Here is a 25,652-nt window from a genome sequence, read left to right as displayed (position 1 = left end):
ACTGAAAAAATGGCTAACTGACCAATCATAAGCACCTAGTAGACTCACGCTGAACTCAAATTAAATTTCTGAAGTGTTGTCGCATTAATATATAACTATCGGACATGATTGAAGTAAAATTGTACAAATCTTGAATAGTAATTGTTTTAATCGAATTGTGCGTACAAGTGTCACTCACATCAATGAATTATACGGATACGATATTACGATGATGAAAGGATGTAAAATAAAAACAATACCACATTTACATTAATGTTCGTTTACAACGTGTAATAGAGAAAATAACTAGAAATTGCCTACCTGCACTCCTTAATTACGGCCGGTACCCAGTCGTCTTAAAACGTTTATATAATTTATTAATGGGCAATAATCCTTAAAAATTATTTACAAAAATATCAACTTAAAATATAATATTAGATTTAGTATTTTTATATTTGAATCATTTAAAAAATTTATATTGATAGATCAGTAGTGATTAGTTATCACTAGGGAAGTAGGGAACGGATTTGAATGCAAATTGCATTTTTTCCTGAATGTCCGAAAACATTGGTTTACAAGCAAAAAGTTAATTTCATACATCAAAGAATTAAAAAATGTAACTTTTATTTTGCATTTTTAAGACTTAAATGCATTTTTTAAAAATTTTTAGTGAATTTTGTGGTTTTTAAGTCATTCTTTCAACATTCATTCTAAAAAAAAAAATAAAATACATATGTCTTATGTCACGAAATTACGAAATTATTGTTGACACGTGTAGACACAAAATATATACATACAAGTTACAACAGATTATTACCCACATTAAGGTAAAGATAAGAGATTAGATACGATAAACTATTTATCTGAAGTTAATTAATTAAGGTTGTATTGTATTTAAATATTTTTTATTAGATTTTTCATAATAATGTGTTTTTTTTAAAAGTTTTAAATACAAAATTTTGTTTTTATTGAATATAAACCCATTTTTAAAATTTTTTAGTGCATTTTTTGATGTTGAAGTATTTTTTTAAGGCATTTTTCTAGTTTTTTAGAGCATTTAAATCCGTTCCCTAGTAATCACTATTATTTTCAATTCATGTAAGCCCCCATATCTAGTTAACCCATTACCATACACACAAGCGGGTTCAATTTTGTATTGTTTGCTTAATCAATATTAGAGTGAATTGACCTATTATCAAAGTTAATGTTACAATATTATTTGTGTTCTCTTGTTGGATTTTACAATATAATGGACAGTGAATGTCTTAAGAGCTTATGTTGGAAAATCAAGATTGACATTTGAAACTTAACCGTGTAAAACTGGACATCATAATATTATACTTATGTAGTAAAAAGTTGTCTTATTATATTATATTATTACACAAATAAGTAAATAACATATGTTTGATATTTTTTAGTAAAAATATAATGTTTTATTACAAAACTATTTTTCTTGTTATTGTGCTGTACTTATCTAACATAGTTTCTGATTTTATGTAACCTCAACATCCCACTTAATATTTAAAATGGACATATCAGTTCAAACCATTGCTTATAGTAACATACTTGTTTTCAACCAATTTTTTTATCTGTTATATACTAAAGAACTGCATCCTCATGCTACAGAACTTATTGGAATTGTAACTGCAATTTGAGATGTCGATTAAGTTAAGAAAAGTTTATTTTTAAATGGGGTTTTCAGTAAAATTCCTAGTTGAGATAAAGAATTCATTCTTTTCTGATTTATCATATTATTTTTGGTTATATAACAGTGGCCAGTAAGTGCTTTAGTAACCCTCAGTTCTTTATCTCAAGTTTCAGATATCAGATCAGAGATTTTTAACTTTTAATAATACAACTAATAAACTGGTGTTTAATTATATATTATATACATTACACACTGTGATGGTGAATGGTAATATTGTTGTCAATAATTTATTGTTGTATATAGGTACAATTGCGCAACACCATCTTTGAAGTGTTTTATTATTGTATACTAATATATATTTCACTTTAGATTTTATTACTTTAAGTTTATCATCCCCTAAAGATAGAATAGATGGTTTTTCATTAGTTCAGAAAGTAAATATGTAATTTACTAATTTATTTCTAATAAAATAGAAAAAAAAATTTAAAAAACAAATATATAATAATAACAGATTATTGCATGTTAATAGTATTAAGCATAAAACTATAATTTAAAAATTTTAAATTGTATTGTATTTAAACTTTATTTATACATTAACTAATTCAGAAAATAAGTTAGCAACCACATCATCATCTTCACGTTTTATTATAGTTTCTGATGTTTCAATAATTTTTTCATAATTCCGAGAATCTTGTGGGATAGTTATTAAATCTTCAATGTTACTTATAATATTCAAAGAATGCAACCAATTTCTGGGAATTTGTTCAAATAAACATTTTCTAAACACCATACAATGTAAATGAGTAAGTTTTTCATATTTGATACGCCAAAACCCTAAATTACTTAATGATATTTTCCAATTTTTCATTATTTTGGAATTATATGATGCATGACTAGAATCAGGGGTCACAATAACTAATAAACCACCTGGTTTAAGAACCCTATAAGCTTTTTCACAACATTTATATCTTTGTTGTGGCAATGGAAAATATTCAAGAAATAAAGAAAATACGACTATATCAAAATTGGACAATGGTAATGTTTGACAAACATTATCAATAATATTTAACTTTGTACTCAGAGGTACTGTAAGAAAATCACATTTAACAACATTGTTAATAGCTGGTGCAATATCTATTGGCAATACTTTATATGATAAATATTTTTGAAAAGGATTATAACAACTTCCTACATCAAGTAGATAAAAGGGATTTTTAGGCATACAAGTAATATCATCAATACTCCAAAATACATTAAATCTTTGAGCTAAAGATTTTTCTCGGATTATTTCATGAATATAATCTTCTTGAAAATATTTTAATATATTGGTTGATATCCATGAGATTCTACAAATAGAAGGTTCATTTTTGTTATTTGTATCCCAAAACTGTGATGCAAGCTTGTGCATAGTATTTGAATAATTCTAAAACATATAAAAAATAAATACACAGTATTAAATAAAGACAGATTTTAAGTATTTAAAGCTTTTTTTTGATTGAAAAACAAAAAATCTAGTGCATAAAAAAGTAAATATCAATTAAGTATTAATTGTAAGTATGCAAAACAATTGTTTTACTTTTAAAAGTGAATCGTCTGAGCAGTGATTTCGCCATGCTTCATCAGCGCCTATTTTCATAGAGCTTAATCTTAATTTTAGATGACAATTTTTAATAAATTCTGCATGTTGTATGTGCTTGATATTTACTTGCTTGCGAGTATTTTTTTTTCCTTTTTTGTCAATCCTAAAATACATTATTTAATTTATTCAAATATTTCAGACAAGATGTATGATTTTAAATTTAGTGATGCATACATAAGGTGAAGGGGTTTGGGTAGTTTTAGGTATCCGATCTAAATGGGGTTTTTTTTATAATGTCAAACAATAAATGTATAAACAATACGAGCTACAGACCAATTAACCATAGATTAGTATAAATAGGATCTAACTTAACTACTTAGTTAGTAGTTATTTAATATATATAATTATATTAAGGCTCTAGGTAGAACTATAAAATTAAGATAACCATAAAATATTAAAAATAAGTTCATCACACAATTTAATTAATAAATGTGGACAGGCATAAACAAAATTATTGTATAAACCCTAATATTTGTCATAATATGTATCATAAATATCATGACGAACATATGACTTTCACAATTTTTATCTTATTTACTATAGATGTACAGAATACTTACGGATTTGACATGTTTAACACCTCGTTAAGTTTTCATGAAAATTATAGATATAATTCTTTAATTAATCTTCTACTTTTTCATAGTTTATATTTTAGTCAATAAAAATAAATGAAAAATGTAATAAAATTACATTTTTATAAAATAAATGATAGATAAACTTAAAACTATTAAGTATTAGGATTTCAAATTTCCACTTTGATAGTTTTATTTAAAAATTCTTTGATCTTTAGTAAGAATCTATTTTTTAAGATTACCTTTAATCGAAAACAGGTATGAAAGGGATCGATTTATCAAGGAATCAATTATTGAATGTCTGGAAAAACTGTTAAGTTTAAAGAATAATAAAATTAGAAAAAAAATGTACAAAATCTTAATACACTAAACCCCTAAGTCCTAACCTTAAACGGCCTTCATCGTCACATACTCACATCGAAAGCCACGACCTCGGTCTTCATTTCCTAACAATACTATCATAGTCATATAAATAAATATAATTCTGTCGTTCTGTGATACCACTAAATATACTATCTTTGTGATTATAATATACCAACGGGTATGATATTCATGATGGCATATTATTATGTCTATGGATGTTGGTATGATCATGTATGATATGGGGTACGTTCCATACTTCAATCAGACCGGAGTGTTCAGACCAATGAGATTTCGCCAAGTCGTGTTTGGATTATAATGCTAAAACAGTAGGATCCTATTATTGTTATATAGGTATTTGATAAGTTCAAAATTCGTGATGTGTCTTTAAAATATTATGTTACCGCTTCAATGAAATTAAAAGATATTAATCGTCGTTCGCGGATTTTTAAAAATATCAAAATAAACTTAATTAGCAACTAGTTTGAAATTTAATCACTATTTTTGTCTCTAGTATATTTTTATTTTTAAAAATTAGTAACTTGACATAATTCTGAACATTGTTCTGTAAAATTTTGTATGACAATGGATAAACACATATTGTTCGTATGTGTATTTTTCATTGTTAATGTATTTCAAGCACAATCCCGTACATTTACTGAAGAAGATTGTCCTGGTAAGTAACTCAATATTATTTCGATTATGTTTATATGAAGTAATACCTAATTTTTAATAAACTGTGTTTATTATTAATAGTTTGTGTGCTAACAATTGATAAGTTTTCAAAATCACTTGAAGGCGAATTGAAACCAAAAAATATTGAAGAAAAATTCAAGAATTATTGTTTATCTACAAAGATTGACAAGGAAAAAAGATTAGTAAGTATTTAAATAAAATATAATTTCATCTTATAGAATGAGTCAACATTTTTAGATGTGTGGTTCTCTCAATTATGGAAATTGTATTTTCCAAAATTTATCTCTACAAAATTATTTTTGTTTTCTGGGAGAACATGTCTGGTATAAGCAGTGCTTAAAAAGACAATCTACCAACAATCATTAGAAATTTAAAACATCTTTTATTACTCTAACAATTTCAAAACATTTGTTCAATCATAAGTGATATTATTATTTCCAATCTTCAAATGCTAATGGTAAAAGATAGAAAGTAGCCTCAAAAGGAAATAGTAATAGAGTAACTTATCATAGTAAAATTTCTCAAATTTAAGCGTCAGTAATAAGTGACTCCTTTTCTCATAACTACAACAAAAAATAAAACAAATAGGAAGTGGACATTTTATTGAGTTCTAGGATTGATTTTTTTTTTAAATTGTGATGATGGCATTTGTGTTTAATATCATCATAACACATCACTTCACTAGTCTAGTTCCAATGAGCTTATTGTCTCCATTATAATACTATGTAATGCTTTTATAATTTTTACAATTATTAATATACTAGGTGATCTAATAAATGTCTCCTCCACCCAATAATTAAAAAATGTTCAACTTTTCAAAAATATTCTTTTTCTATAATTTATTCCCCTATATTATAGAAAAATAAGTGTTGTTTTATTTACTGTTCATAATACTTAATTTACATTTACGTAATATTTCATTACATTATTTAAAATTCTAGTGTTACTATTTGGGTGGATTAGAAGATTCTGCAACTGGTATATTAAATGAAGTATCTAAACCATTATCATGGTCTATGCCAGCACTTAAAATCTGCGAACGCCTAAAGAAAATGGATGCTCAAATATGCGATATTAAATTTGGTAAGTTAGAAAAATTTTATTTTTACATTCATAAATGAAAAAAAAAACAACTATAAAAGTTCACATAAATATTCAGTCAATTTGCTTTAAATACAAACTTTATTTTATTTTAGACAAAGAAATCGATTGGAAAACAGTCAACTTAAAGAAGATGAAAGTAAAAGATTTGAAGAAAATATTGGATAACTGGGGAGAAATATGTGATGGTTGTTTAGAAAAAACAGATTATATCAAGAGAATTGAAGAATTAAAACCCTCTTACGTCAAGGAAGAGTTATAAATAATACAAATTATTATTCCATGCATTGTATAAATTTGCTAACTTTTTTAATACAATATTTGTTTTGTGTTGTGTTCCATAATTTATTTAAGATATAAAATAAAGGGCTGAAGTTATTTAACAAAACCAAACAATCTTTAATAAAAAACGTCTTAATTTTATTTAAATTTTAAATTTATTATTTTTAAATTTATTACATGATTAACACTTCTTTTACTTTAATTTTCTTATAAAATGTATTACTTAAAAAAAAATATTGATATTAAAATAGATGAGATATCCGATCAGTCGATTTACAATACTTCCATTGGACTTTGACTAAGGCTGTTGTCTGCATGAGAAGATAACAAAGATGACACTTCTTCATCCATTTCTTGTAGGTTTGAATCTTCATTTTCGTGACAGGTAGTTTGTATTCCATTACTAGTACTAGGTTGTTCGGAGTCATCCCAATTAATCTTAAACCTTGTTACCCTAGGTTCAGTACCCAATATATTTCTTGTCATCTAAAACACATAAAATCACTTATTAAGATTTTATAAAATACATATATTTTATGACATACATCACAGTACATAACACTTAATTTAGCAAATATAAAAAAATATTTTTTAATAATACTAATAACAGATAACAGTAATAAATGGACCAGAGGTTGTCAACCTTTTATTTTGATGAAAATATCAAGCATTACATCCTTAGTTTTTCATTTTACCAATAGTTGATTTATAAAATGAGAATTTCGTTTTTCTGTAATATTTAAAAATTTAAAAAAATTGTTTCAAGTACAACAAATATTATAGATCAGTCTCTGAAAGAATGCAACTCCTTCAATATCCAATTGAACAGGCCTTGTAGACTATCCTAAATTTCTCTCACTCGGTAAATTTTTCAATTCATAGATTTTGTCAGCATTTTGTAAGGTTTAATACTGATAATGTATATAGATCTTATAGATATTATTCATATTAATACTGTTTTTGTTTGTAAAATCATTTAAAAGGACTTTCATCTATAGTAATAGTCATAAACAGAGCTCGGGACTTATAGCACTTAAAATCGTTAAAATAAGCTCTTAAAAACATTATAAGCGCTCAAATAAGCATTTCAAAAACTTAAAGTTTTGCAAAAATATTTATCAAAAAACTAAAAACTAAAAAATTAAAATAAATCTATATCTTTAATAAATTGAACTTCACTTTCGAGGCTTTAAGGATTTTATAGATTATCGATAGGTTTTCTGAAAAATGAAATGTAAACGATATTTATAATATTTGAAAAATTATAAAAACATAGAAATACTGATCAAATAAGCAAAAACAATTTAAAAAACTGGAAATAAGCATTTTTTTGAAAAATTGCTGAAACAAGCGAAAAAAAGCACTTTCAAACTTCATAATTAAACGTTTTATAACATGATATACACTTCCATAGTACTATACTACATTTTAAGTCAATCCATAAAAATAAGCAATTGCTTTAAGTTCCGAGCCCTAGTCATAAAAATCTCATTTTAATGACTTTAAAATTACAAATTTTGATTCAGATGCAAACATTATTCTAAAAAATTATTTGCTTGATGATAACAATAAAAGACTAGTTTCATTTTAAATGGTAAAAATTGAAGTACTTGAAAACATTATGTTTTATGTATACTTAAAAATTCAGAATAAATAAATAATTTAAGGAAAAATTGGAGTGGGCATACAAAATAAATTACCCTGCATTAAAAATAACATAAGTCTTTAGTGAGGAAGATATTATATAATAGATTAATACAAAGTTAAAAGGTGACAGATATACCTAATGTAGTTTAACTGAAAGAACAATTATTACATTTAAATGTTTCTGATTGTTTTCACTACTAAAACTAGATTCATGGGAGAAAAAATGAAGAGAGACTTTTCGAAACAGTTAAATAAATTTTTTTTTTTAAATTTTAAATATGATATTATACAGGTAGTATTGGACTTTTTTCAAAAATTGTAAAAACATCTAAATAATTAATTTTTAATTTTTTTTTGATATAATTGGATTTGAAACTAATCCAACTTATCTACAAGGCATGATTGTTTTTTTTATGTTGTAATGATTAATTTATTTTTTCCACGTGTATTGTTAAATGGCAGTTTAATATATATGTTAATATAATACCTTATCAAATTGAGGAGTGGCTGGAGGATTTTCTTGCAGCTCTGGATCTGTATATTCATTGTTAATGAAGTATCCAACTCTAACAAATTCCTGATTACGATAGCAACAAGTTAATAGTACAACAGTTACACCAACAGCGTCTTCTACAGGAATTTTAGAAACATCTGGAGGATTTGCCTAAAAAATATAAGTTTAAGTTTAATGATAAAGTATTTAATATATTAATATGTGATTATTACTTCAAAAACAAACATATGTCTTCCTTCGGGAACAGGGCCAACATAAATAGTATCTAGTATTTGATCGTGTTCTTCACTTTCAGCAGATCCAACATAAATCATTTTCCATTCCAAATCTAAAAAGCATAATTTATGAAAAAATTATTTGAAATAAATAGATGTATTTATTCTTTGCAAGTACCTTCGTTTAAATCTTCAATACACTCAAACGTAAGTTCAAATTGAAAAGGATTTAAAAATGGGGATGGATTATCCAATACAACCACATTTGACAGCTGTACTTTAGCCATGATGATATTGATATCTGCTTAATAGAAAACAAATATAAAATTCTGAATATTGTGATGTACAAGATTCAATTCACATTCAATAAAACTAATACTAATCCAATAAATTAATTGTTAATAAGCAAAGATAAGTGCCAGAGCAGATTAATTTATTTTGGACTATTTCTTACACCAAATAATAACTGCTTATTGAAACTATAAATACCTAGGTACTTATAAATGAATTTAAAATTAGTTTAGTTCATTACTTATTGTTACATACATACATAGAAAAAATAAAAATCTAGTTGTCTCAGACTTACAAACGCGTAACATAGCAAATTTATACTCAACAGTTCATTTTTTACTCTGTTAGCTAAAAATTAGAGTGAATAGACCTATTATTAAACATGATGGTATGAACATCATCTGTGTTTGGTTGGGAGTATTTTTAAGATAATATAGTTTTTAAGTGAGAACTAAAATGAGCATTATTATTTTACAATTCATTATGCGCACATTACTTACTTAAAAACTGAATTATCGTAAAAATACTTCCAACAAAACACAGATAATGTTCTTACCATCAAGTTTTATAATAGGTCTATTCACTCTAATTTTTAAGCGGGGTAAAACGTGAACTGCTGAATTTAAATTTTCTACGTTATGCGTTAGTAAGACTGAGATAACAAATATGGGATATGGGTCTACCCTCTTAATACAATGTTGTGGAAGGTTTGATTTTTTTGATTCCCCCATTATTAAAATGTGCAAATAATTTAATTTAAAAATTATGCAAGAGAAACATATTATTAATGTTTGTATGATTATTTTTAGTGTTTGAAATGCATAGGTAAGATTTTAATTTAGTACCTATATTATATTAATACATGTGCAATATTATGTATATTATGCATATACCATATTATGTGACAATATCCAATTATACAAATATCTAAATTCTAAATACATGTAGCATAATCACATCTTGAATGTAAGTCACCTTTCCCACAAATAAATTATTTAATTTTGATTACAAGTTCATATTTATATTATATTGCGTATGATAAATACAAGGATAAATATCATTTAATGTGTTTGTATTTTTGTATAAGCATTAATGAAAATGTCTTGAAAACTAAAATATTGGTAATAAATAATAATAAAAAGAACTTAAATTGTCACATATTTCCAAATTTATACAGATGTAATAGTAAAAATAGCTATTACTTTGCTGATCATATTTGCAACATCAGAACGTTTATAGCTATGAAGATAATCGCATACTTATGCTCTAAAATTGTATAAAATTAGTTTAGAAACTTGTCAATACCTCATGCAAAAAAATATATTGGGATCCAAGTTGATAAATATTAAAAATATCATAAATAAAAATAAAAATGAAACTTGAGTAAAAAACTATCGTTTTTTATTTTGTATATTTTCAAATGAATATATAAGATAAGGGGTGCAAGCACGTCTTAGCGAGTTACTTTTCAGGTAATATCAGGGAGGGGCTACAACCCCTTACCTAACATTTTAGCCCCAGTTGCGCCACAGACAAGTAGATATATTTATATAATGTAAAGTAACAAAAACTCAATAATAAATTATATTCAAGAAGAGTACTTATATAGTAATAAATGAAAATCAACAATAGAAGAATTAATACTAAAAATATTATACATAAGAGGGTTTTGAAGTTGTTTATAATTAGATTAACAAAAAAAGTATGAACATAACCAACAAAAAAAAAATAAGAGTTAACATTGAAATTATTAACAAATCTCTAAGCTTAAAATAGTGTTTATAAGTGGTAACTTATTATACAAAAATGATTATACCTAAATGGACAATTAATACCCACTAATAACATGTTGAGTATAAAATAAATACCTAATAATAAACTAATTCATTTACCAAATTAGTAGTTTAGGTTAATATACTCACGGAAAGTAAATTTGAAATAATATTCTGCTTACCCTTAAAACACTAAAAATAACAGGCACTCAAATGCAGTTTTTCTGTAAACGTCGACACAATGTACAAATAAAATAAGGTAATAATGATTTTCAAAAAAAAAACTACCAAGGTTTTTAATATAATACCTATTAAATTATAATACACAACACTAATAAAAAAACGTTTAAATTTATATAATGGAAAAACACATAACTCGTATGTTAAAGTTTCAACGGAAAACACAAGCGTCAAACGCTACTCTAGCACACTTAAGTCAAAAAGTAATAACCGACAAAGCGATTAGTGATTTTACACCAATAGGTAACAACTAACAGTGTATGTCTTTATGTTCATCAGAATATAAGATATTACGCGATTACGCCATTACAGTATTAGACATTAGTGGCTAGTGCATTTTATTGTAGACAGAGTACATTCTGTTAACAAAAAGCAAAATAGTTTTTCCCTCCAATCAGCCATTTTTTTTTTTATCAATCAAGGCAGCTGTTATTAAAACCAAGGAGATTGTACTTACGGCAGTTCCATCCACGGCTTAAGATAGAATGGTTGCACCACAGACTATAGCATACCTTGTAGACCAGACCAGTCCCTATTGAATGCAAGCATCAGTGTTGCTCTAAAATAAAATCTTAAATTTACCTCTTACAATGCAATTACTCAGCTAACATTTTATTTATTTATATTTATATTTGTATTTAGAAAAAGTTATTTCAAAATTACAAATAACTGTTTAAAATTAGCACTAAACAGTATCACAGAATAAAACATTACAGTTACAATATACTAATATAGGTTTTGTTTTAAATAGTTGAATCAAAAAAATTCATCAAATCGTGGTCTTTTGATAATGTTTGATTCTAATTTCAACATATCTGTATTTATTTATTTTATTTTTTTGTTGTAACAAAATTTTATATTATGATATCTGTTACAATTATTAAACAATAAGCTAAAGTAATAAAAGATAAATATAACAGACAGTAGATACCATAGACATTATATGTAGTATAAATTCTATAGAAGATTCAAAATACCGAGTGAAGAAGCCTCCCATTGGAGGTACTTCAACTTGAATATAGGTAAATTTAAGGTTTTAATCCTAAAAATAATAATAAATTAATAAGTATTTATTTATATCAGATTATTTAATATTCTTCTTATGAGTGCAGTTTTTTGTTAGCAAAGTCATTTAAATCAATAGAACAATCAATCATTTCTTTCAACTTAAATAGTAAAAATAAATTTCTTATTTTATTTCAAAAAATAATGCAATTCAATTATTTAGGTAGGTACAATTAAAAATTAATTTTTCACAATATATCCAAAAAAAGTTACATGTTACACCTATAACTATTTATATACCATATTTGGTAACTTTATTGAAATTTAGATTAACACATAAATATCCAATAAGATGTTAAAATATACCAGTCACTCGTGAATACATAATAATACAAATATATTCAATAGTTTATTTGGCAAAATACTGTTTTTTTCTTAATCATATTTAAATATTTAATTTAATTATCATATAATAATAGAATAAACCAACCAAAATTTAACAATTATAAATCAATAATATATTTTAATGAATTAAAAAAATATATTTTCCTCATCATCATTTTTTTTTTATAGAATTAAAGAATATAAGTAACACTTCTGGGATACAAATGAAACATAATTTATCATTAAGTTATTTTATTTTACAACTAAGTAATACAATAAAGAGTAACTAAATAATTTAATAATGATAGTTTTTTTTTTTCAAAATTGGATACAATAAAGAAAATAATATAATTTAAAAATACAATTGTTTGTCTTCTTCACATCTAAAATATCATAAATTTTTTGTTGGAAAAAACTACTATAAAAATAGAATGAAACAATTATTATACTACTTTCATACTCATTATTTCTGAAAATTCTTTAAAAGTTCCTAAAGATTTTTCTTTTACTTTTTGAATGAGACTATACCTTTTTAAATCTATATTCTCTGATTATTCCATTTTTTTTTTTTAAATCAAATTTCTTTTAAGTAGTGATAAGTTTTTACAGTTTCGATTAGGGAAATGATAGTGCAATAAGGGTACCCCTCAAAATATCAGTTCACTATTTCCCTCATCATAACAATACTTGTAAGTTATAACTAACTAGGTACTTGACAGATATTTAATTTAAACGAGATACTCAAGGAATATGAATTTAAAATATGGTCCCATTAAAAAAAATTATAACAATAAAGTAATAGATATTTAAAAAATTATTTTTTTATTTTAAAATATTTTAAAATTTTATCAAATTATGTAAGATTATTTTTTTTAAGTTTTAACTTTTTGAAATAATAAGTGTTTATTTAAAATAGTATGTGCGATTACAAATGTGTCAGAATGGTCAATTTTCAGTCTTTTGGTTTTTTTGCTGAAACTAAATCTCTGTTAAATTTTAGTGCTAACAAATTCTAAAGCGTATAAATTAATTAATATCATTTAATTTCCAAAAGTTGAGTGGTCCCTAGTAGGATATGCTTTGTGAAACTCAAAAGAAATGACTGGTTTAACTTTTTTTGATAATATGCATAGGTAACCTCTACAAGCCTGAAAGTAAGTTTTTCTAAACATTTCTTCATTAAATAACCACAAATATAAGTTAATGCATTCTGTTCTGGAATGTCATGTTGTCTATAAATTATAAACAACTGTATCAATACTAATATATTAAATTTTAAAAATATTTTTATCTGATCCTTCAAAATAAGAATATTTTCAGATTGTGGTAGATCTGAACCTAAAATTTCATTTAAATCTTCAATGCAATTTGCACCTGGGGAATGTTTGAAATAATTAGCACAAAAAATTTTGCTAATGACCTAGAAAACTCAATTAATGTAGGATTTAATTTGTTTCCATGCTGTTGGCGGAAATAACAAAATAAATTTTCCAACTATCTAGATTTTGATTTTGTGTTTTTTACGCTTACTCATAACGCTATAATTAAAGTATAGGGATCAAGTATTTGGGTCTAACAATTGTTACAAGTAGATAGTCGCTCCCTTCGCCTGCCGGCTCCGGTCGCCAAACTCGAGGTCCTACTACGGGCCTCTCGTTGGATGGGGGCCCGGCCCCCAAACCCCCCGGGGCCAAAATAGCAAACCTGGGGGGAGGGGGGAAGAGCACCCTCAAGAGGTGAGTGACCTAACAAGTAATTTGAAACTGATTTAACACAAATGACTCATGTCTTTAAACTCAAGGGACCCCCGGCTCCGGTCGCCGGACTCGATGGCCAGATAAAGTAAAATAAGTATGAGTGGCTCCCTTCGCCTACCGGCTCCGGTCGCCAAACTCGAGGTCCTCCGGAAATCTCGATGATGGGGGCTCGGCCCCCAAACCCCCCGGGACTTTAGTAACATAAACATAAGTATATTTTAGTAAATCCCTTCCCCTACCGACTACAACATCGTTTTTCACTCATTAATATACGTAAGTTTCAAGAAAAAAAAAAACAAAAAAATCGTAAAAGACGTGATAAACGCAACATTGCGCTCATGCATAAAAAACATAAAATTGCTAACTTCCAAAGCCCATAACTTCGAAACTAAGTCCGACCGACAAATTCTGATTGCACCATCGTTCTTAAATAGTTAATATAAGTATGTTCCAAAAAAAAAAAATCGAAAATTTTGAGGGGGGTGGTAAAGCGCATTTAAGCCCTATCTTCTGTCCATAAGTGTAATATATCTAATATCTCTGTACCAGATTTCGCCATGATCAGCTCAGCCGTAGGTATAGTAATGCATAAAGGACAGACAGACTAACATTATACTAATTCATACTATTATTATATTATTTTTTTCACAATATTATAGTATTTTGGAATTGTTCAACTTAACCTAAAATCTCTTTCTTGTTTATATAAGAACACTTAAATTCAACAGTAGATAGTGGCCCACAAAAGACTGAATGAGATAAACCATTAACCATCGATTGACAATAACATCGGTTACAGGTAACATGGTCTATATCTAAAACGTAAATCATTATAATCTTCATTAACGGTTCATTAATATTAACTAGCTAATAATGTATATTTAAATTATTGTCATTGCTTACAGTCTTACAGTCTGTAAAATAGTTATTATTATTGTATATAATTTTTTTGTAATATACTTATTTTGTCAGTAAGGCTAAAAATACTTTTCAAAATAAATATAAAATTGAGTACCTAACAAACTAATAACTATTTAAACTATTATATTACATATCTAATTTATGGCTGAGGTTTACTTACTAAAAATTTTCAACTGATTTGGACAATTTAAGAAGTGTTTAGGTAGTCAATTCATATAACTTGATACACGGGGGTTGCTTACCAAGATCTAACATTTCTTTTGGCAACCCTGGGTAATAAAATACAAATACAGCTAGTAATAATAATGTAGTATGTTGTAAATTGTTTTAGATATTTCGCCGAAAATCAATATGATGCTCGGCGTATTGTATAGGCAAAACAGGTACATATTAACTGCTATGTTCAATATTCTTAGTAGGTACTAGGTATCTACTGAATGTCCGAACTATAAAATTAAAGGTTTCACCAGAACAGTCAATATTTATTATTTAGTGTTTACACGTAAGTTTGTTTTCGTCTTAAATTGAGGCTTAAATTACCTAACCTCGAACCACGCCTATGGAACTAAATATACTATCAGCAGACCCAATCTTATAATGTTACTTTTAATATTAGAATAAATTATATAATTAAATTGAGTACATTATCTATGTCGTTACGTTATTTATATTATGAAATTTTAACCATTATGTTCGTTTCGTCCGTGTGGAATATTGGTGCACATTTAATAATTCTAAAAATGTTATAAAGAGGTCATAAAAATATTTGACGAAGGTTTAAACATGCTTTATAATTTCAAAATAAGTAATAAGTATTTGGACATTTGGTCCGATATAGGTTTCTCAGCAATGCTTTTTAGTAGTAATAGTAAAAACTAAAAACGAATAAATAAATAAACACATTTTAAAACTACTGTCTCACGTAATACGAGTATAATCTAATTCATTTATTTATTTTTAGATTCTGAGCGGAGCGATGAATGCATTGAATTTACAATGATTGAACGATGAATGTTTTTTATTTTAAAAAGCAGTAGCTACTTAATCACATTTATTTAAATCAACATCCTTATTTAATAGTTCATAAAAAATGTATTTTAATAAAAATATGCATGTGCCTATTTCTAAGTTCTAATATAACACCACTTTAATCAATAATCAAGTAAAAATAAATGTAAAAAAACAAAACTTAAAACAATACCTAGGTTAGGTACTACATTATAAATAGATATTATATGGATATTCATAATTTTTAATTATAAATTATTTCGATATAATTGTTTTATCACATTTCATTATTTCATAGAACAAATTGAATACACGCACCTCTTTAATATAAAAGTTGAATCATATATCTATGGATTTATCATATTGATTTAATATAACATAATCTATGGTGATTGCCAAAGTCGTTGCAGAAGACGCAGTCGATTAAAGATTCGCTTATTTCAATTAGCTATCAAAGCAGACATGTAAAAAGTACTGCTTTTCCTATATATTTTTTTTTTCATAAATCATTTTATTTTCACACTTTAATTCAGTAGTATAATCTGATTCGTTTTCACGTCATCATCGCGTCGGAGTGCATACTGCATGTAACGGATTCCACCGAAGTCCAAAAAAAATCGATATTTAAGGTAAGTTGGTTTACTGGTTTTCATACCTATTCTTTTACCTTTTTCGGCTTAAATTTATAAAAAAAAATAGAAGTATATTTATACAATAGTGATTTTTGCATTGGTAAATAATTTATGATCATCGTTTAATTTTCCTATTTTAATTTAATTTTATAATCAATATTTATTTATTTTTCTTCTTTTATATAAGCCATTAAAAAAAAAGTATTCTAAATGAAAAGTAAGATGCAACAAAAGCACTGTTCAATAAAATTTAAAAAATGGTTGAAATATTTCGAAAATTGTATTATGCATTGAAATTAATAATGAAGAAATATTATTATGAGCTACTGAGCTAGCTTGTATTACACAGTTACAAGATTTGTTTTTATTAATATCTATCGGTAAAAAGCTAATCAAATTTAAAATGTCAATAATCTTGAATTTTACAAACTAGTTGGCGCCTGGTATACCTAGTCGTTACAGTAAATTGTATGTATTTATTATGTAGTATATTAAACCTTTGTGTTAACTCTAAAGATCAGAAAACACATTTACTTAAATTAACAAGTTTATTTGATAATTATAAAAGATATGCGTGTGACTCTAATATTGAAACACCACATAATATCAAAAATCAAATAAATAAATTTAAAATAATTATTAAAAGAATACCAACTTTATAATATTATATGTAATTTAAAATGAAAGTTATAAATTAATTTGGTTATTATTAAATTCAGATTTCATTATTTCAACGAAAAAACAGATGTCTTGGATATAAAAGTTGTATTATAATATATATCTTTAAATTTATCATGCTGATGTAATACAACATAAATAAATATTTAATGCCATGAAAAATATGCTACCCAAGTGTTGTAGATGGATGTTTTATTCTTGAAATGTATGAAATTCAAACGCCGCGCGCCGTCTTTTTCCCAGACGCCAAGCACACCCACGCACCTACAATATAAATAGTTTAATTATAAATTAATTACCTAGAGGCTAGGATAGACATTTCAGTTCAATTAATAAAATTAATACATTTCATAACTGATAAGTCATAACTCTTCATATATAATACAATTTAATTTTAAAACTGGTAATTTTTTCCAAACCAACATTAAAAGTTATGGGAAACTATTAATTTAGTACCTACAACATTTATTTTATTGTTAAATAAGGTATATAATAATTATATGGTATAACTATTTGTACAACTAAAAAAAAATTGGAATTATTTATTATTATTAAATAATAATTTAAAATAATATTTATAAATTAATAGTGAAATAAAATAAATTCACCAACTAATAAACAATTATAATAAATCCTTCAATTATGAAAATAAAAATGAACCAGTAGGTATTCGTGTTCTAGTAGATAATTAATTTGTCGTGGCTAGTGAAAAAATATTATATTCGTATAAAAATAATAAAGTCTTGAATAAAATATTTAAAACATAAATTAACGCATAATATCTAGTTGGGCAAGATGAGAATTAAACGTTAAACGAGTTATTTTAGCTATATATTATATCGTCTGTAATGACTAATAGTGTATAGGCCATAAATATTGTTGTACATTTTATTGAAATTTCAGAGATGGTATTCGTCAATGGAAATTTGCCAACTGCCAAGCTGTATATAGCGTATATCCTGTGTGATAAGTGTTAACAATGATTCGAAGATGAAGTTTTATAACAAATATTGATGCAGTCCTATATGGGTAAGTAATTTTCTATTTGTCAATAGGTTTCTTTTTACATTGTTAATTGATTAGGGGATACATTGCCTGCTGTTTTTCAATCAATTTTTTTGTAGCCAATGGTTTAACACTATTTTGGTTATCAATAAATTCATGATAAAAATTACGAATTTGATCAGGTATATTATTTTTTTCATTTTATTTTTAAAAATAATTTCTTTAATGATATTTAAATATTTTCACCGATTGTCAGGTACGATGACCTGTAGGGACGATTGACACTGGGAGTGTGTGAGATGGGGAGGGATAGGTAGAGGGAGAGGAAGTGAGAGAGAGAGAGAGAGAGAGAGAGAGAGAGAGAGAGAGAGAGAGAGAGAGTGATAGAGTGAAAAAGATATGGGTGAGAGTGATCGGGAGAGTGGTGTGAGAGGGATAGGGAGAGAGATAGATAGATAGGGTGAGTTCATGGTGAGAAAGAGGGAGAGTGATAGAAAGAGGAGAGAGAGTAATAGGGGTGAGTGGGTGTGGGAGAGGGTTAGGTAGGTTGGGAGAAGGGGGTATAGTTAGGTAGAATAGTTATGTTAACAATCTCGAATACGTAGGAAAGAATCTTGAAATGCAAAGGTCACTCGACCCTTTAGCTTAAACTACCAAGTTAATAGGTTTGGAACCTTCGACTATTATTGGATAGAATAAAAAGAGAATGTTGGTTAGGCCGGATAAGAAGATGTTAGTGCTTGAAGTACTGATATACTCTTAAGTGTTATCAAATTGAAATAGCTCTTGACTGTTGATTGTTTATATTATTGCAGTCTAGTAAAAGATACTTTTCATAAAAATATTCTATCTATCTAATCAATATCAAGTGGCTAATCATTGATTATAATTCAAAACAAAAAATATATATTATATAAATTCTCATTCTCAAAATATTCATTTGAGGACTTCGAATTAAAATGTATTTGAATACTTTAATTACAAAATTGAAAACAACTTCTATAACCTACTAATTCTATAAAATTAATCAAAATATCTAATACTGGAAATAAATAAGTTCTGGTGATAGGTGATTTTTTCGAGAAATGCTGTAATTTTTAAACATCTAATATTAGTCGAATATTGGAAACTATATGAGTTTTAGTCGTTTTATTTTTTGACTAGTCTAATTCACTTTTTAATTTTAAGATTTTAGACATTAAAAAAAAATTATATTTGTCGTGTAGGTATTCATTACCTATTAAATATTTTAAAAGACATACATATTGTAATTATTATCTGAATAATTAAAAACCATTTAATTGAACTTAATGAAAAATAGACGTACATGTACAATTTATGTAATATCATAGATTATGTTATGGTTTCTATATGTTCAAAAAGTAAATTTGGAACCCGGTGTGGTACGGTGGTTGGCCGAAGTCACTTGTTCTGAGGTCAACGCATCGACCGGCGTCGCTAGCTCCCGGATGGGTGACCACCTGGGTTCTTAGTGACGAATCCTCGTCATATTTACATGTGTTTCAAACCTAACAGCAAAATCAGGCTATGCAGTTGATGCATTGAAAAAAAATTGCCTCTAGCCTGGTATGCACACAATAGAGAACACCTAACAAAAACTGTAATTTGAGACTGGTTTGACGCAGTGGTTGGCCGTAGTCGTTCACGTTGTCAATCATCGCTTGGCATCACTAGCTCCCGGATGGGTGACCACCTGGGTTCTTAGTGGTGAATCCTTTCCCGGCATACATACGTGTTTCTAAACAACACGAAACTACCTATAAAATGCAATCGGCCAAAGTTGCCGATGCTAATGTTAAAAAAAGTGTATTTTGTAATTATAAAAATAACACAAATCCAATTGTACATTGTTTAAGTCTACCCATTTAAGATAAAATAGTTCAAAGTACAACTTTTCAATTATAATAATTAACGATGAGTATGTAAATTGAGATATTTTTAGATAATTACATTTTCTTATGAACACTTAATCTTTATCACATAAAAAAATGAGCAGCTAAGTAAAGATTACCTATCACATAACAAAAGCTTATGTCGAGATGATAAATAATTATATTTTATCGTAGAATAAATTGTGTACAACAGTACAACATTTTTTTAGAATATTTCACTTAAAAAAAAAATTATGTAAAAATTCAACTTCTGGTGTCAGGGGCCGTTCTTTTAGGGAAAAATAAAATAAAATTAACAAAATGTCACATGAAGTTTTTGGGTCCGAACTATAACTTTAGTGTTGAAATGGGGCAGAATTTAAATAATAGCCAATTTATATACCACTTATATTTAAAAGTTGTTTTGATTCAATGGAGAGGCCACTTACCTGTCCAAGTATTCAGTTATTCTTACATGTGCAAAACATAAAAAATGTATGGTCAACATCTGTCTATATAAAATCATAATTTTTGTATGTACCCATAAACAGAAAGTTCCCTCATCGTATCCTCATCTTAGATATCGGTCAGACACTCATCGCTTAAATATATACTTAATATTATATACACCAAAAAGATGGGGCTCTATACATAATATATTACCTTAGAAGAAGTAGCATCGAAGTCCTTAAAATCTAAATGGGCGAAAATATTCCAAGCGGCCCAATATCTTAATAATAAGAGGTACTCCTAAGAGGTCAACAGTCTAGAGATCAATTTGATAAAAAAACACTTAAATCGGAAACCAACTAAGGATTTTTTTATTCAAAGTGTCCAAGTTAACCATCCGTTTGCTACGCGTTACCCAAATACTATTTATTTTTCTACGATGATTTGATTGATACTTATAAAACCCAGTGGCGTAGTCAGCCTGTTCGGAAGAATGTTGGGTGTATAGTACTGTATACACTTTTCTCCTCCCCAAATCCTAACCCTGGCTACGGCACTGCTTTCCCCGCGTGGCGAGCAGATGGTTAAATAAGTCATAAGAAGGTTAGGTTAGGTACCTATAGACTATGGTGAGTTAAAGCTACGGTGATGATATGAGACTATCATCACTGGTCGTGAAATTTGCAATGATATTTTCCTACTAACTATCAAGGTACTCGACATTGTAAACATAACATCGATGAAAATATTTAAAAATTAGAGAGGAAATATTTATACTTAAATACTGAATATTTAAAACAATTAATTATTAAAACCAAATTAATAACTATTACCGTAATTTTTAGCACGGTTTAAGCCATCTTAGTATTACACCGGTAAGTAAGAAAACCTAACCATGTACTGTCAAACGTAATAAAAAATGGATCCTCTGATTATGTTTTGTTCTTTAATTTTAATGCATACAATAAAGACTGCAGACTTCAGTGTGTAATTAATAGCTAATTTTCATGAAAAGTTAGGTTCTTTAGATTACAAACTGAAGTACCTATTTGGTGAAAACATTTATTCATTATTAATCAATTAATTACATTTTGCTTCTAGAAACAATTTGCCTGCGGGCGCCAAACCCCCATTTCCCATTTTTTTTTTCATAATTTAAGTCTAAATAATTTTTGTTTTGACAAATTTTAATATCAATCACCATTTACTCTCTAAATAATCGTACTATAATAATTTCAATATTCTGTATAATTTTATGCATGAAGTTATATTTATATTACATACTGCAGTCTTTAGTGTGTGCACCCTTTTCATTCATTAATTTAAATTTTTATTTTGCTTCTCAAAAAACAAATTGCCTGCGGGCGCCAAACCCCCCTTTCCCATTTCTTTTCATAATTTAAGTTCAAATAATTTTTGTGTTCACAATTTTTAAACTTATTAACCATTTACCCTCCACATCTCCACATAATCGAACTATAATAATTTAAATATTCTGGATAATTTCATGCATAAAATTAAATTTATATTACATACTGCAGTCTTTAGTGTGTGCACCCTTTTCATTCTTTAATTTAAATTTTTATTTTGCTTCTCAAAAAACATTAGCCTGCGCCCTGCGGGCGCCAAACCCCCCTTTACCTTTTTTTCATAATTTAATTTCAAATAACTTTTGTGTTCACAAATTTTAATCTGAATAATCATTTACTCTCCACATAATCGTACTATAATACATTAAATATTCTATATAATTTTATGCATAAAATTATATTTATAATACATGCTGAAGTCTTTAGTGTATACACTTTTTTCTTCCATTAATTTAAATTTTTATTTTGCTTCTCAAAAAACACATTGCCTGCGGGCGCCAAACCCCCCTTTCCCTTTTTTTCTTCAAAATTTAAGTCTAAATAATTTTTTTGTTCACAAATGTTAAACTTAATTAATTATGTTCCTTATAAATAATCATTCCATCGTTATTTATTTATTAGGTATTCATAATAGCATGCAAGAAGTTATATGCATATTACATACTGCAGTCTTTAGTGTGTGCACTCTTTTCTTCCATTAATTTAAATTTTTATTTTGCTTCTCGAAAATCATTTGCCTGCGGGCGCCAAACCCCCATTTCCCTTTTTTTTCTTCATAATTTAAATCTGAATAATTTTTTTGTTCACAAATTTTAATCTGAATAATCATTTACTCTCCACATAATCGTACTATAATACAAGTAGTTTAAATATTCTATATAATTTTATGCATACAATTATATTTATAATACATGCTGAAGTCTTTAGTGTGTACACCTTTTTCTTTCATTAATGTAAATTTTTATTTTGCTTCTCAAAAAACATTTGCCTGTGGGCGCCAAACCCCCCTTTTCCATTTTTTTTTCCATAATTTAAGTATGAATAATTTTTTTGTTCACAAATTTTAATCTGAATAATCATTTACTCTCCACATAATCGTAGTATAATACAAGTAGTTTAAATATTCTATATAATTTTATGCATAAAATTATATTTATATTACATACTGCAGTCTTTAGTGTGTGCACCCTTTTCATTCATTAATTTAAATTTTTATTTTGCTTCTCAAAAAACATTTGCCTGTGGGCGCCAAACCCCCCTTTCCCATTTTTTTTTCCATAATTTAAGTATGAATAATTTTTTTGTTCACAAATTTTAATCTGAATAATCATTTACTCTCCACATAATCGTACTATACTACAGGTAGTTTAAATATTCTATATAATTTTATGCATAAAATTATATTTATAATACATGCTGAAGTCTTTAGTGTGTGCACCCTTTTCATTAATTAATTTAAATTTTTATTTTGCTTCTCAAAAAACACATTGCCTGCGGGCGCCAAACCCCCCTTTCCCATTTTCTTTTCATAATTTAAATTCAAATAGTTTTTGTGTTCACAATTTTTAAACTTATTAACCATTTACTCTCTAAATAATCGTACTATAATAATTTCAATATTCTGTATAATTTTATGCATGAAGTTATATCTATATTACATACTGCAGTCTTTAGTGTGTGCACTCTTTTCTTCCATCAATTTAAATTTTTATATTGCTTCTCGAAAATCATTTGCCTGCGGGCGCCAAACCCCCTTTCCCATTTATTTTTCATAATTTAAGTATGAATAATTTTTTTGTTCACAAATTTTAATCTGAATAATCATTTACTCTCCACATAATCTTACTATAATACTTTCAATATTCTGGATAATTTTATGCATGAAGTTATATTTATAATACATATTGCAGTTCATTAGTGTGTGCACCTTTTTCATTCATTAATTTAAATTTTTATTTTGCTTCTCAAAAAACATTTGCTTGTGGGCGCCAAACCCTCCTTTCCCATTTTTTTTTTTTTCATAATATTTAAGTATGCATAATTTTTTTGTTCACAAATTTTAATCTGAATAATCATTTACTCTCCACATAATCGTACTATAATACAAGTAGTTTAAATATTCTATATAATTTTATGCATACAATTATATTTATAATACATGCTGAAGTCTTTAGTGTGTGCACCCTTTTCATTCATTCATTTAAATTTTTATTTTGCTTCTCAAAAAACATTTGCCTGCGGGCGCAAAACCCCCCCTTTCCCTTTTTTTTTCATAATTTAATTTCAAATAATTTTTGTGTTCACAAATGTTAAACTTAATTAATTATGTTCCTTATAAATAATCATTCCATCGTTATTTATTTATTATTCATAATAGCATGCATGAAGTTATATTTATATTACATACTGCAGTCTTTAGTGTGTGCACCCTTTTCATTCATTCATTTAAAATTTTATTTTGCTTCTCAAAAAACATTTGCCTGCGGGCGCCAAACCCCCCTTTCCCATTTTTTTTTTTCATAATTTAAGTATGAATAATTTTTTTGTTCACAAATTTTAATCTGAATAATCATTTACTCTCCACATAATCGTACTATAATACATTAAATATTCTATATAATTTTATGCATAAAATTATATTTATAATACATGCTGAAGTCTTTAGTGTGTACACCTTTTTCTTTCATTAATTTAAATTTTTATTTTGCTTCTCAAAAAACATTTGCCTGCGGGCGCCAAACCCCCCTTTCCCTTTTTTTTCTTCATAATTTAAGTTTGAATAATTTTTTGTTCACGATGTACGGCGATAACATAAATATAAAAAAACATACATGCATAATAATAATAACTAAAATCACTACATTATATTTATGTATTGTTTTTTTTATTGATCATAAGTCCAGCAGCTATGGCTATTGGCTATTGGCTGTTTGTAAGGAATGTAAGGGGAAACGGTTGGTTTGGAACACGAAATGTATGTGTGGCAAGGATGTGTTGCTAAAAATCCGGATGTCCCTCATCCGAGTGCTAGAAACACCAGCAGGTACGTACACTCAAAGTGTTTCCTGAGTTCAGCGTACGACCACGCCACCCCAACCCAAGCAAGCCAAATATTTATTTTTTATTTTATTTTATTAGAAAATATTTACAACCTGTATACAATTAATATAATAAGTAAATTTTAGAAAAATGTTTACAGCAGGGGTTGAGGGCGTGAAAGAAGAGGGCATCCAATGACACTACTTCAATACCTAATAATTCTTTTTTTATGTTCTATTTAAAAAATAAAAATCTTATATTTTTTTGTTGATTAATTAATTTATATACATAATTATTTTACAATCTTATTTTTATTTTTTACTTAAAAACCCGACATTGCTAGTATATTATTAAATAGTGATTTATGAAATAATACAATAATTATATAATATATTTATTGTTTATAACTTATATTATAATTATAATTTAATAAAAAAATTGATATAGTGACACATGTAATATGATGCTTATTATCATAAGCGTGCGCACGGGGGAGGCAGGGGAGGCGGTTGCCTCCCCTGCGAGATTTTCCTCTACACCAAAATATTATATTAT

General features: G+C 26.9%; 3 protein-coding genes and 1 long non-coding RNA gene across 8 annotated transcripts; 2 read left to right on the top strand and 2 right to left on the bottom strand.

Moving 5' to 3' along the window:
- Positions 1-2,062: 2,062 nt before the first annotated feature.
- Samtor (S-adenosylmethionine sensor upstream of TORC1) lies at positions 2,063-4,390 on the bottom strand. 4 transcript variants are annotated; one of them, XM_089226174.1, is made up of 4 exons: positions 4,225-4,311; positions 4,081-4,148; positions 3,204-3,369; positions 2,063-3,050 (listed from the first exon to the last, which is right to left on the bottom strand). In XM_089226174.1, the coding sequence occupies exons 3-4, from the start codon at positions 3,261-3,263 to the stop codon at positions 2,214-2,216; spliced, it is 897 nt and encodes a 298-aa protein (XP_089082300.1). In that variant the 5' UTR covers positions 3,264-3,369; positions 4,081-4,148; positions 4,225-4,311; the 3' UTR covers positions 2,063-2,213. The 4 variants fall into 4 exon arrangements, with proteins under 4 accessions (XP_089082300.1, XP_015365893.2, XP_089082301.1 ...); XM_015510407.2 differs by lacking the exon at positions 4,081-4,148 and having other exon boundaries at positions 4,255-4,390; XM_089226175.1 differs by lacking the exon at positions 4,081-4,148 and having other exon boundaries at positions 4,225-4,358.
- A 165-nt stretch (positions 4,391-4,555) lies between these two features.
- Positions 4,556-6,418, top strand: Manf (mesencephalic astrocyte-derived neurotrophic factor). The gene is made up of 4 exons (XM_015510404.2): positions 4,556-4,874; positions 4,955-5,076; positions 5,836-5,977; positions 6,091-6,418. Exons 1-4 carry the CDS (start codon positions 4,778-4,780, stop codon positions 6,255-6,257), a joined length of 528 nt encoding a protein of 175 aa, XP_015365890.1. The 5' UTR covers positions 4,556-4,777; the 3' UTR covers positions 6,258-6,418.
- asf1 (histone chaperone asf1) lies at positions 6,394-11,315 on the bottom strand. Of its 2 annotated transcripts, none has more exons than XM_089226177.1 (5): positions 10,867-11,315; positions 8,832-8,954; positions 8,651-8,766; positions 8,412-8,588; positions 6,394-6,763 (listed from the first exon to the last, which is right to left on the bottom strand). In XM_089226177.1, the coding sequence occupies exons 2-5, from the start codon at positions 8,938-8,940 to the stop codon at positions 6,551-6,553; spliced, it is 615 nt and encodes a 204-aa protein (XP_089082303.1). In that variant the 5' UTR covers positions 8,941-8,954; positions 10,867-11,315; the 3' UTR covers positions 6,394-6,550. The 2 variants fall into 2 exon arrangements, with proteins under 2 accessions (XP_089082303.1, XP_089082302.1); XM_089226176.1 differs by having other exon boundaries at positions 10,899-11,315.
- Positions 11,316-16,548: 5,233 nt separating this feature from the next.
- LOC149056113 (uncharacterized) lies at positions 16,549-25,421 on the top strand. Its single transcript, XR_016191585.1, has 3 exons — positions 16,549-16,660; positions 18,245-18,370; positions 24,957-25,421. It is a non-coding gene; the product is annotated as an uncharacterized LOC149056113 (long non-coding RNA).
- The last annotated feature ends 231 nt before the right edge of the window (positions 25,422-25,652 follow it).

The sequence above is a fragment of the Diuraphis noxia genome, unplaced genomic scaffold (genome assembly GCF_037042655.1).
Source record: "Diuraphis noxia isolate RWA-SAM2 unplaced genomic scaffold, SU_Dnox_SAM2 contig0004, whole genome shotgun sequence".
NCBI classification, from domain to species: domain Eukaryota; kingdom Metazoa; phylum Arthropoda; class Insecta; order Hemiptera; family Aphididae; genus Diuraphis; species Diuraphis noxia.
Note: the sequence above shows the minus strand (reverse complement) of the source record. Positions and strands in the feature narration are given on the sequence as shown.

Excerpts from the sequence above, each read along its gene's own strand:
- Manf (XM_015510404.2), top strand. The coding sequence starts at position 4,778 with ATGACAATGGATAAACACATATTGTTCGTATGTGTATTTTTCATTGTT. Across the intron at positions 4,875-4,954 it reads TACTGAAGAAGATTGTCCTG|TTTGTGTGCTAACAATTGAT; the intron begins GTAAGTAACTCA and ends TATTATTAATAG. Across the intron at positions 5,077-5,835 it reads TTGACAAGGAAAAAAGATTA|TGTTACTATTTGGGTGGATT; the intron begins GTAAGTATTTAA and ends TTAAAATTCTAG.
- Samtor (XM_015510405.2), bottom strand. Across the intron at positions 3,051-3,203 it reads CAGACGATTCACTTTTAAAA|AATTATTCAAATACTATGCA; the intron begins GTAAAACAATTG and ends TATATGTTTTAG.
- asf1 (XM_089226177.1), bottom strand. The coding sequence starts at position 8,940 with ATGGCTAAAGTACAGCTGTCAAATGTGGTTGTATTGGATAATCCATCC. Across the intron at positions 8,589-8,650 it reads GACATATGTTTGTTTTTGAA|GCAAATCCTCCAGATGTTTC; the intron begins GTAATAATCACA and ends TATATTTTTTAG. Across the intron at positions 6,764-8,411 it reads CCACTCCTCAATTTGATAAG|ATGACAAGAAATATATTGGG; the intron begins GTATTATATTAA and ends TATGTGTTTTAG.